General features: G+C 42.0%; 1 protein-coding gene across 1 annotated transcript; it reads right to left on the reverse strand.

The window, feature by feature from the left end:
* Positions 1-893: 893 nt before the first annotated feature.
* Positions 894-5,245, reverse strand: LOC102426099 (cationic trypsin-3). The gene is made up of 5 exons (XM_006094732.3): positions 5,184-5,245; positions 3,635-3,794; positions 2,623-2,876; positions 1,662-1,798; positions 894-1,138 (listed from the first exon to the last, which is right to left on the reverse strand). Exons 1-5 carry the CDS (start codon positions 5,221-5,223, stop codon positions 989-991), a joined length of 741 nt encoding a protein of 246 aa, XP_006094794.1. The 5' UTR covers positions 5,224-5,245; the 3' UTR covers positions 894-988.
* Positions 5,246-13,230: the final 7,985 nt, after the last annotated feature.

Here is a 13,230-nt window from a genome sequence, read left to right on the forward strand (position 1 = left end):
GCACTAGCAGCCATCAGCCTGGCTTGTGGCTGAGCAGAGCTCCCCCATGTGGGAGCACACTGACCACCAGAGGGCAGCTCCTGCATTGAGTGTCTGCCCCCTGGTGGTCAGTGTGTGTCATAGTGACCAGTCATTCCCAGTCGTTCTGCTGTTAGGGTCAGTTTGCATATTACCCTTTTACTATATAGGATAGAGGCCTGGTGCACGGGTGGGGGCCGGCTGTTTTGCCCTGAAGTGTGTCCCGGATCAGGGTGGGGGTCCCGCTTGGGTGCCTGGCCAGCCTTGGTGAGGGGCTGAGGGCTGTTTTCAGGCTGGCCAGTGACTGAAGCTCCCAGCCTCTCCTTTTTTTCTTTTTTTAATTTATTCTGGGATTTATTTACCTTCTATAATTGAAACTTCGTTGCTGTCACTGGAGCTGAGAGCCAGCTCCAGCTCTGAGGCCACGGCCTGCTGAAAGCAGGTATCTGGGGTTTGTTTAGCTTCTATAATTGAAACTTTGTTGATTTCAGAGCTTAGAGCCAGGCCACAGCAGGTGGGGAACCTTGGCTTCCTCCATCACTGGAGCAAGTAAGGCTCCTGTTCGCTTCAGCTGTGTGGCTGCCGGCCGCCATTTTGGTTAGCGGTTAATTTGCATATCACCCTAATTAGCCAATGGGAAGCGTAGCAAAGGTATGGTCAATTACCCTTTTTGTCTTTTATTAGATAGGATGTCCTACACAATCTGGCACATAGTAGGTGATCAGTGAATTTATTTTGATTAGGTGAATAAATACCCAAATAATCTTTTAAATTCTACCCTCATATGAGAGTTCAAGTCAATGTCCACCTTCTTACTCAGCAGTCTGTTTCCAGAGAAAGTTTATAATACCAAGTAAGGAGAGTTCTTAGACATATTTAGTGCAGGACAAAATATTTTTATTTAGGTACTGTTTTAGGCATAGGAGATGAAGTTGTCTAACAGGGATGGGTCAGGAAGAGATGAATGTGCTTAGTTGGAAGCCATGGTGTCCTGAATCCATCTCACGTAGTTGCAGACCTTGGTGTAGACACCAGGTTTGCCCTTCATAGCACAGCCATAGCCCCAAGAGACAATGCCCTGGAGCTGTCCATTGCAGACCACAGGTCCACCAGAGTCACCCTAAATAAGAGGGAAAAGCCATTTAGAATTCTCAACCACATCCAGATGGGATAAAGGCTCAAAGATGTTCCTCCATTATCCTGAGGCTATCTTCCCAGGCTGCTGCTGATCCTCCATGAAGCCCCTTCAACCCTCAGTCTCCACACTACCTCCCCATTTTTCCTCCCCCCTCCTTCTAGGTCCTCCTCTTTCCTTAGTTACAGGCATATGGGGCCAAGAAGAGGTGGTAATACAGAGTGTAAGGCTTCCCAGCTAGCCCTGCTCTTTCAGAGTGTTCTTCTACAATAGACCTCATCAGAAGGGCACCTTAGCTGTGCTATTTGCACACCATCTTCTATGTATCTTTTTACCCTTAATTCTAACCACTCATATGGCAAAAAGAAAAGTGATCACTTATCCCAAATCTACCCCTCACTCCTCATGATCAGTTCCAGAAAAAGCCTTTTAATCTTCTGTATTTCAAAAGATTTGGTAGAGATGCATGAGATGGAGCTTGAAAGAAAAACGGTGCAAAGAACCTAACCTGGCAAGAGTCCTTTCCACCCTCCAGGAAGCCCAGACACATCATGTTGTTGGTGATCTGGCCTGGGTAGGCTTTGCGGCAAACACTGTCAGAGAGAACGGGGGCATCCAGGCACTGCAGGAGCTCAGGGTAGTTAGCTGTTGGGTGCAGGAGTAAAAATGGAAGAAGGTTATTTGTGGAATCTAATGAGTGAATGAATTGACCAACGAAATAAGACCCGAAGCATGGAGGCATGGAGCTGACTGACATACCTCAATGTGGGGTTGGAGGGATGAGAAGAAATAAACCAAAGAACTTATATGCTTATCAATATGGTAGTGAAGACATGGGGAGGTATGGGGTTGGGAGGATGGGAATAAAGGGGGGGGGAGAGGAGATATCTCTAATACTATCAATAATAAAAAGTATATATATATATATATATATATATATATATATATATGGAAGAAGGTTACAGGATTTCTAAAATATTTCTTTTCCATGATTTCTTCCTGCCCTTCCCAATACCCCAACTCTTTCATTCAGATTATTAGTAACTTCTACTTTGGAAGAACAACTTTTATTTGAAAGGCCTTCCAAAGAGTTTTAATCAACAAGTTGTTCTCTGAGACTAGCATCAGTGACCAGAGATTTCAAATTTAGAGACTTTATTAAGTCGGTTTATACTTCAGGCAGTCCCAAATTCCTTAGTATCAGTTCTGTTTACCTCTCAGTTCCTAGTTCTCTGCAAATCACTAGTCACTTATGTTGAATACCTGGCATCTTCATCATAGTTCATTAGTGCTCTACTTTTCAACAAAGGAATCTTCCTCATTTCCATTAACATAATCTAAGACTCCATATATCCACAGACTACTCTGTGAACCTTGTCTTGAGTGACAGTTTGGACTAACTGGCCCTCCATATGCCTTTTGCCTCTAGGATTCTCAGACTTAGTGCCTATGTTTCAAGTGACACTTACAGCCGACGCTCTGGGTGTTGCCCCAGCCAGAGATGAGACACTGGGTACCAACATCTGCACAAGTTGCTGGCAGAGAGATAGTGGAGACTCGAGAGCTGATGGTGGCAGGTGACTTCAGCTTAATCAGCATGATGTCATTATCGATGGTGCGGGCATTGTATTTGGGGTGGCGGATGATCTTGGCTGCATTAATGAACTGCTCATTGCCCTCAACGACTTCAATGTTGTGCTCTCCCAGACGCACCTGGATTCGACTGGATTAAAGGATTAAAAATTCTCTATTTAACTTGAACTTTCCCCTTTAAAAGTACACCCCAGTCATGAGCATAAGCACAGACATCACCCCCTTCAAGCATTCACACACACACACACACACACACACACACAGTAATTGTACACTTACCAGATAGGGTATAGTTAGAGGAGTCCTTAGGTAGGTATCACTACAGGCACAGACTGACAGCCACCTTTGTGTTGGAGTAGTAAGATATGTGAATGGGAACCAAATGACACCAATAAAACAATGAGGGTAAAAAGAGAATTAGTGGCAATTAATCAGCACCTGCTTTTCTCCTCTGTTTGGGGTTACCAACTATTGTAGAGAGATGCAGCAGCAATCAGAGACATGACAAGATATTAAGGAGCAGAATGAGTTGTGTTTATTTTCAGTGCACTGGACATTTCATCTATTTTATTACCTCCATATGGCATTCTTTTCTGGTTGAGCTATAATGATTAGGACTATTTCATAATTAATGCTCTGAAGCTAGTTCTAAGTATATACTTTATCACTCACTATTTCCCCTTCCATGTCTTTATTTGGAAAGACATCAGGGAACTCTTAGGACACCATGTGAAAGTCCATCAGTGAATCATTCAATGCCTGGGAGAATAATGAGGCTCTTAGAACCTGAGTGCTCACCCTTCAATCATAACTCCGTAATTTACCCTTCTTGTGCTTTGGAAGGGCTGGGGAATGAGTTGATCAGGGATGTGAGTATTAGTTACTTACGACTTGTAGCAGTGAGCAGCGGACACCACCCACTGGTCATTGATGAGAGCGCCACCACAGAAGTGGTAGCCAGCGTTCAGGGACACCTGGTAGGGGATGGAATTCTTTCGGCAGGTGTAGCCCCCGACGATCTTGTCATCGTCATCATCGGGGAAAGCAACTGACAGAGAAAAGTTGGAAACTATCTGTGAAACAGATCCATCTTGGAATGTTGACTCACCACCAACTTTTAGTAGATTAACCAGAAAAGCTCAAATAATGTTTTCCTGTCCCATATAATCAGAAAATGGTGATATTTAATGTAAAATTTTAAAAACCTAGTTTTTCTACATCTTTAACACATACCCTACTTATACCATGATAAGTATCTAATATTTAATTTATGCTTTAAATTTATAGTTTTTATATATGTGATGTCATGCCCCCACACACACAGATAAAAGACTTTACATAATAAATGTCCTGAATACCAACCACTCCCTAAGAATATGAAGAATACTTTTTACATAAAACTGTGCTGAGAAGCCATGCAAATAAGTCTTCAGTAAAGCTTTGTGATACCCAAGGTTATGTTTGTTTGAGGTGGTTGGTATAGGATAGATAACCCCAGGTGGTAACCCAAAGGAAGCTTTTAGAAGCCACCTGAGAATGTTCTGGCCTGGAAGAAAATGGGAATTTTGTACTACCCACACCCTGAAATTTCTCTTCTTGGCCTTTATCTATTCATCTATAATCTTCACAAAATAATTTCATGGAACATTATAAGGTTTCTGTCTCCAACCTTTCTTTCCCCTTATCCCAATTATCTTTCCAACATTTTTCAATTTATTCAGATATACTAAGATTTCTTATGGCATCAAAATCTTTCATTACATTATATGTGTTCTATTGTTCAAGTATTTTAAAGTAATTTTGGGAAAGACATTTCCAGGTATACAGACAGCTATATTGAATTTAAACTTGCCTAATTTTGGAAAATGTAGTAGTAAGTTTTCATAGAGGAAAAGTACTCATTTCTCTCTCTTTTGATGATTTACACTGGTGAGATTTCGTTAGCGAAGGTGTTGTAAAACCCAACCCATAGCTTTTATTCATGAGAAATAAAATATCTTTGCCTGCTATGATCCCTGCTAAGATGCCCTTCAGTCTAGAGGAGACTCAGGCTTTGACCCTCACAGCCTCTGCAAGCAGCAAAAGATTAGTCGTTTTTCCTAGGTATTAACTCCAAATCCTTAGAAAGGTCAAAGCAACATTTCTTTTCTGTTGACTGTCCTTTCCTTTTCCCTCTTCTTCATAGATTTTACCTTGAATTTGAGGGCAGGTGCTGCCTCTTTATACTTGATCTACACTGATCACTCCTGTCTAGTGATCTTTCCCAAATAAGTGAGATTTATTTCTCTATAGACACAGGTACTATGCACTGTTGCCTCAACGTTTTAAGCTTCTTGAGTACTGAGATATATTCAACATTCATCGTCTTCCAAAGTACAAACTGCAAACTTAAATATATGCAAGACACCTACTTATTCATTTAGTAAGAGAGACTCACCAGCAGCTCCCAGGAGAGCAAGGAAGATGAAGGCCTTCATGGTTGCTCACTGGTTCTGGTGGGCAGTGGGATGAAGGGTTTACATCCACTGCTATTTATACCTCCAGGTTTGTCATTGACACCTACGACCACAGGTGCCAAAAAAAGTGACTTCACTGGAAACACACAAATCCAAATTTAGAATTCATTTTTGTGCCAAATTGAATATAATTCAGTATTAAATTTAAACATCAACCACTTTTCCAGAAGGTCATGGGAATGAAAGTAATGACCCCACCTGGTGGGAACTGTTCCCATAATAGAAAAGTAAGTTGGAGTAAGGTCACAGAACAGAGCTACAGGTGTCCTGATTCCCAAACAAAAATCTTAGGTACTTGGTTGTTCCAACTGTAAACTTTTATCCTGAAGACTACCTTGAACTCCATACCCTTGATGTTTAATTAATACTGGCTCTTTCACAATTATATGATTTTTCTGTGGTAACTCTGGTCTTGTGTATACATGTTAACTTTCATTTTGAATAGAAACAACTTGTTCCCCTGAGAAGAGGGAAATTATTCTGATTTAAAACAGGAGAGTGAAAATAACTTACATTTATCCAGAACTTACTATATATCAGGACTTTTCTAAGTACTTTGCCTATATTAATTTAGTAATTCTCATAAGAAGCCCATAAGATACCTATTATTATCCCCCCTTTACAGACGGGTAAATGGAGACGCATAGAAGTATGTGACACTTGACCAAAATCATGCAACAAATTCATGCTAGGGTCAGGATTCCAACCTAGGAACTTCAGGGTCTATGCAATACTTCCCTAATAAGTTCACCAAAATCATAAGATCAAGATAATACAGAATTCTTGGCCAATGATAAGACTATTGAAATTTGGGTTGTGCTTACTATGCATCATTGTGAAGAGAATCTACATACATCAACTCACCCAATCCTCACCAACAACTTTTTGACTTATTGCTATAAATTTTACCATTCTGTAGATGAGGGTGAGGCTTAGGGAAGTTTTGTGTTTTGCTGAAAGTTTTATAGCTATTAAGTGGTCAGCACAGGGTTCAAACTCAAGCAGCCTTAATTTAGGATTCATGTCCTCCACTGTGTTACCGTAAACATGAGCAAAGAGAACAATCTGAGTTCTGTCAAATTAAGGGATGACTCTGGGGAGCATATCAAATTCTGAAAAATCCAAGAAATGGGGTCCAGAACAGGAGTCATCATCATAATGGGGCACAGAAGAAGTATCCAGAATATGTGACTCTCAGTGAGAACTAACCTCCAGCTTCTACACCCACACGTAGCCAGTTTCTACATGCACGCGATACACCTGAGTGGCCTATCAGCGTGCTATTTCTGCTTTAATAAATCATCCCTCTGGAAGTAGCTTCTGTTTCTTTTACATTTGAAATTTTGCTGATACAAAGATGATTTACTAGAAGAGCTTTGGGCCAGATAACTCTTTTATGTGGGGATGCCCTGCATACTGTAGCATATTTATCGGCATCTCTGGCCTCTGGTTACAAGTGGCACTAACCTCTCCTCCCGGTTATGACAACTGCTAAATTTCCCCCTAGGGATCAAAATCATCTCCAGCTGAGAATGACTGATCACAGGAGAAAGGATGGGCAAGGTAGCTCCTCAGGCCATATGGGAAAGTGCCTTTAGTTTCAGGACACAAAGGTATTGGGTGACTACTGACTGAATGGTTCATAAGGCAGCAAGTTGCTTTTCATTGGCCCCTAAAAATCAGGACATACTAAGGAGTAAGAGAAGGGTCAGGCCCAGAAAGAAGAGTCTTCTCATCCTGTTCAATTACCTCCCACTGCCGACACCACAGTGAAGTATGGGGAGTCGTATGATTCTACATCACCCTGAAACTTCTCCTGAACCTTGCCAGACTTCTTGGACCATATGAGAAACACTACATCTTAGAGCAGAGCTTTCACAATAGTTGGAGTGTGTGCTGCTATGTCCTAGACAGTTCTCTCCTGCGTGTCCTGGGCTTTATTACTTGGACCCCTTCCTCCAGGAAGAGTGGAGATTGCCAGATAAGGGGAGTTAGCTAGGATTGATTTCAAATTCCCAAGTAAATACCTGGAGACAAAGGAATGTGGGCCTGCCCGGCTGCAGTGGGATGATTCAGTCATCTAAAGCAGCAGTGGGGATGGGGGGAAATGCCAACTGATGCGTTCCAGACTTCAGTTCTTCCCATACAACTCTCACACACGGAGCAAGGAAGCCACTTAGCACAATGCCTGGAATGTAAGTGACATTTTGATATTTAAATGGACTTTTTTCCTGTGTCTCTTCTTGAGCAAAGACATTGATATTTTGTGTGCTGGTGAATTTTTCTCTGCTCATTAATCATGTTGAAAACTACTAGGGGTGTGCACACCAAACATTAGGTAGGTGGTTGAACAAAATGAGAGTGGGGAAAAAATCAAAGATCACTGATGGTGGTAGCTGCGGTGGAAGGGGGATGGAGCAGAGTAGATCTGAATATTAGGTGAAAGTGATTAATATTCTAAGTGAAAGTGACTAGGACAGAGCTCCCTGCTGACGGGGCCAGGCGAATCCTGAATCAGCACGAGGAGTCTCTGGGTATATATATGCAGTTTGTCATTGATGTAAACGGGGTGAACAAATCTAAGGAGATATCCTTGCATGATTATAAAGGAGCATAGATGTACAAGGTGCCTTTTCCTTCTGAAATACTGTAAATCATTCTTTGAAGTTTGACCCTGCAGAATTCCAGAATATTCTTGCTTGTACTTGATGTGTGCCAAACTTTTGTTCTGGATAACGTCAATGAATTTTCATTGACAATCAGTGCCAAACATGCCAAATTGCATGTGAGTCTGCTTCCTCCACCCGCTCCCATAAACAGAGCCACCAGCTGCGGGGTTGGGGGGGATGCCCATATTCCACATATGCAGAGTATGTTGGTACCTATACTTCTTTTCCTAACTTCAAGCACAGGGTGGCCCAGGGGCACGTGTCTGTATTTAATTAATCTGTATGTGTCACCTCTCTTTCCCACGCACATTACTTAGTGGCCTTGGAGGACTATGTAAACTTGTGCCTGAACAGCAGTCTGATTGGGCTCCAGCAAATCTGTTGACTTTCTCATTGGCAGGAGCAGGAGTCACCAGCCTCAAACGGCAATTTTATGCTCTTTTCCTTGAGGGAGTCTGTTTTTCTCTTTCCATAGCTTCTCCAGCCACTTTCCTGGTTAATGCAGCTCTATTCACGGAGGCCATACTGGCTCTTTATGACTGCAACGTGCAGGGAAATTTTTAAAATAAGAATTCCACTCCTTGAAAAACGATGTACTAAGAAACTTACTAAAAATCTGAGGTAAACAGGGCAGCAAAATTACAACAAAAACCAAGGTACAAAGCATATGCTTGTGTAATAACGTTGATGCTAACCTGAGCGTCTAAGCTGAATTTGTAATCTTTGTCATATATAGAAAATCAGTGACTAGAATGTTCTTTCTGGGTAAAGTGAACCCTGGAACCAGACCTGGGTTTCCCTGAGCACCCTGCTCAAGGATGACATTCATTTGGGGGTCATTTCTGCTCTACCTACAGGTGATCCTCTCCATAAAATTGTTTGCAGGGGTCAGCAAACTTTTCCTGTAGAAAGCCAGAGAATGAATCATTTTGGCTCTGGCTTTGCAGGCAGCATGGTCCCTGTTATAGCTACTCTGCTGTTGTGGCATGAAAGCAGCTGAGGACACTATGCAAATGAGTGAGTGCAGCCTGGTTCCGTGAAACTTCATTCACTGAAGCAGACTTGCCACTGAGCCACTATTTGTCAACCCTGCTCTCAAAGATAGAGGAGAAACCATTTACATGCCCTGTATCTGAACTTGAAATTGAATGGTGGGTCCATTTCAATAATCAGACCTGGCTTAAAGTAAAATTAGTAATCTTACCAGTAAAATAAGTATCTCACAGTTGCCTTTACTTCAAATCATGTTTTAGGGTAAAAGAAAGAGGAGATGGGGTTGAGGGTTTAGGGCTGGAATACTGGAGTCACAAAGGACAGTACAGGGAAAAGGAGAGAGTGACAGGCAGAAAATTGTAACCAAGTATGTGAAGTCATAAAATTTATGTGCAGACAACATTTAGGCATAATTTTATGCATTGGTATGAACAGAATGCTGAGAAATCTCGAGAGCTCATGTTTTGCTACAGCAATATGCCTCATCATGGTTGAGACTTCACTCTGAGATGGGCGGGCTGGGGCCTAATTACAGCCCTCTGACTGCATGTCCTTCTCTCAGACCTTCCCTGCCTTAGTGTCTCTGTGGGAGAATTGGGTCCTGGCACAGGGCTTCGCTTTGGCCACAAGGAGGAGCTATGACTCTACTGAGATGCAGGGAGCTCTGAGCTAAGGTTGAGGAAACTCCCTGGATGGGAGAGGGTTAAGGGCAAGTCTGGTTTTGTTTACAACACAGGAGAATGGGGTTGGCAGAGGCTGGGAGTCAGTGCTGGAATGTGAGGGGTTAAATACAGAGTGCTCTGCTCTGTGTTGATCTGCAGGTGTTTCTGTCCCAGCCTGCACCTCCAGACCAGTTGCTTGGGAGCCTACATGGGGTTAGAAGGAAGAGGGGTTTGAGGTGGGGACAGTGAAGCCCGCAGGCAGACACAAGTGGAGGACATTCCTGAGACAACAAGAAGGCTGGGACTGGGGTTGGGGCTCAGCATTCTGTTCATACCAATGCATAAAATTATACCTAAATGCTGTCTGCCTCCTCTCAGCTCGGTCCAGCCTGCTGGGATGGGAGCTCCTGGACTCAGGCACTAAGAGGACAGAGGTTGGTTGGGATCTTGCAGAGATCACAATAACTTAGGGATATCTATTTACTAGGCCAGGGAAGCCCCAGAGCCCCAAGTCCCTCACTCCAGAGTATAGGAAGAGTTTTATTCTTGTCCCTCTGCTGGGTGGTCTTCTGAGTTCTGGAGCAAGAAATGACAGGAAGCTCTTTTGGGTCTGTTGAAACGGTTCTATCAAAATACCATCAGCAGATTTCCTTCTGGACTCTATCTCCAATCCAATGAAATGTCCAGACTCAAGAACACTTGATACCCCAACACCTAGAGATAGAAAAGACAGACATCCACATCCCAGATCTGAGAGGAGCTTCTCATTTTTTTCACTCAAGGCTCCTGGTGTTTTTGTTTTGTTTTGTTTTTAACTTTTGGAATTTTCCTTATTTCTTAAAAATCTTGGCAGTCCACAAAATTATATTTTATGTCAACTCTCGCTGTATGTAGAAGGGAGTTTCAGAATATCTATCTATTCTACCGAACTGCCCGAAAGTGAAAGTCTAGCTCACAAGCAGTTAGCAGAAAAATGATTAGTACTTGTGTGAAAGTTAATTTTGTAATTCATTTTAGAATGGAACACAGGGATCTGCTAAAGACAACCAACTCATTTGCCTACACTTAGATAGAAATTATTTAACTTTCTGAATTATGAACAAGATTCAACATCTGTTAAAAATTATAAACATTAGAAACTGCAGGAAAACACACTTCACACTTCTAAAGTCAATATTAAATATTCTATGTGACCAACTTTAACTTAAAGATTGAAAAGTCAGGGTCTCCCTGGACCTCCCTCACTCCACAAAACACCTGCAGCTCCTTCCAAATAATAAAAATAAGGTGACACATAATCACATTTGAAAGTTAATAAAAAATGCCCCCACACCACAGTATTGCATTTAATTATTGTTAATTTTTACTCATATTACTTTCAAATGACTTGAAGATGAAATATTTATAATCTATACAATAATAGAAGCAGTATGCATAAATATTTTGAGTGGCTAAATAAAATTTCAATAGCTAAACAGGCCAATAGCATGAACTGATGATTTATGAAGATGAATGACCTGTAGGAGCAGGCTGTCCCATCTGGTTTTGATCTGAATTTGCATTTGGAAAACCGATGACCATTGGTCCACCTGCAAGCATATGACCTCAAGAGTCAATGTGTGCCCAGCTGGTGCAGCTCAGTGGTAGAACATTGAGCCAGGAACCAAGAGGTCACTGATTTGATTCTCAGTCAGGGCACATGCCTGAGTTGCAGGCTCAATCCCCTAAAAGGGGTGTGCAGGAGGCAGCTGATCGATGATGTTCCTCATTGATGGTTCTATCTATCTCTCTTCCTTCCTCTCTCTCTAAAAAAAAATTCAATAAAATATATATATTTAGAAAAGAGTCAATACATATGTTGAATTTGTATTTTTATCAGAAAGAAAAAGAACTATTTCAAGGTCAGAGCCACCAGTAACTAAGAGCCAGTTGAGCAGAATGGAAGGGGAGTCATGCCCTTGTCCCCTAGCAGACCCTAGAAACCAGTTCTGAGCACCAGTGAAGAGTGAGACTGAGTCAGATGTCACTTTAATCTTCATGGAACTCTGTGTCCCGGTAACTAAATTTGACAGAATTAGACACAAGAGATTTTCATTCTCTGCCCTTATCCCAGACCACACAGCCTGGTCTTCCTGCTGAGTTCTCGGGGACTGGTGGATGGAGAAAGCTCTGTCCTTGTTAAAGTCACCAAAAGCAGAGGCAATGATGGAGGTCTTGTTTCTAGAATGGAAAGAAGATTCAGCTTTTAAACATCCCAACACATAAACACACCCCTTTTCTCATGAATACCCAAACTGTTGGGAATTGTTCTAATATAAGCAGGATTTTAAATATGGGACAACCCCAAATATGACCAATGTCCAAAATATGCATCCTGCTATCATCCATCCCACTCCCCCTTTGTTCCAGTTCTTCTTGAGCCTCATCCCCACAGGTCATAGGACTCCCCACCTCGTTGTGGATGAAGTTATCTTCATGCTAAATTTATTGCGTATTTCTTCCCTCTTTTACTTTTGTGCTGTGATCAAACCCTGGCATTTCCCAAGCACCCAGAGACAGCCCTCCATTCCTTCTGTGGAGTCTTCCCCTGCAAAAAAAAAGTTGCAGGGAATCCATTTCTTTATTTCATCCTATCCTTTGGACAATTCTTAATAAGCAACAAAAATTTTTTGTTTTCTACCTCTCCTGTTGAAAATATAAGACAACCAGCACAACTAACCCTATGCCATGTGGCACATGTTTCTTTACAGGGGTTTTATCTGCATCTTGTTGGATGTTGCGCACCTGATTTTTCAAGAGCATTTGCAAAAAAACACTGAAGTAAATAATTCATCTGAAATCTACTCATTAAGCATAGTCACGTCTTCGTATGTGCAGAATTAGTATTCTATGTAGCCTCTTATCCATGTTTTTTACTATTTTCTTCATTCCTCCCTCCCTCTCCCCAATCTCTCCCACCCTCTACCTCCCCTCTCCCTTCTTTTGAAAAACTTCACATATAAACTATCTGGTACAACAAGGTAGGTACTGGGGACACTGGATGCCCAGTTTTCTAGCCCAGGAAACATCTAGGGATAGCTCCAGTTAGGGTCATACAACTTTAAAACTGGACAGAGACTGGGAAATTATGTGTGTCAGCCCATTGTTTTATTGATGAGGAAATGAGATTCCATGCAAAGGACAGTATTTAACTGTGTTAATACTCATTATACTCCTAACCTCCATATGGCACCTATTTTATATTTCTAGTCTAGGGGAATCTCTGAGTTTTTATCAGAATATAAGCATCATGAGAGTGAGCATATTGTCTTACACATGCTTTGCACTAAGAAGCCATTCAAGTACCACCAACAAATCAAGCATGCTAGATGTTCCAGCAAGGATGGTAGTGGTTTCTGAGGTGTTCACTGCTGTATCTCTAGTGCTTGCTTTGTGTTCACTCAAAAAAAAATGAACCATGGTGGGGACTGGGGGGTGGGGGCAATTTTTGAAGGGGTTTCACAAGGAAGTGACAGCTAGTGTTTCCAAACAGTGAGAGAGAGAGAGAGAGAGAGAGAGAGAGAGAGAGAGAGAGAGAGAGACCTCTGTGGCAGTTCTGGTTCCCTGGCCTTACCCAGGTCCTTGATGACTTAGGTTTATTAGGG

This window comes from Myotis lucifugus, unplaced genomic scaffold (assembly GCF_000147115.1).
Source record: "Myotis lucifugus unplaced genomic scaffold, Myoluc2.0 scaffold_141, whole genome shotgun sequence".
Classification (NCBI taxonomy): domain Eukaryota; kingdom Metazoa; phylum Chordata; class Mammalia; order Chiroptera; family Vespertilionidae; genus Myotis; species Myotis lucifugus.

Excerpts from the sequence above, each read along its gene's own strand:
- LOC102426099 (XM_006094732.3), bottom strand. The coding sequence starts at position 5,223 with ATGAAGGCCTTCATCTTCCTTGCTCTCCTGGGAGCTGCTG. Across the intron at positions 2,877-3,634 it reads GCTGCTCACTGCTACAAGTC|TCGAATCCAGGTGCGTCTGG; the intron begins GTAAGTAACTAA and ends CCTTTAATCCAG. Across the intron at positions 1,799-2,622 it reads CAACACCCAGAGCGTCGGCT|CTAACTACCCTGAGCTCCTG; the intron begins GTAAGTGTCACT and ends TGCACCCAACAG.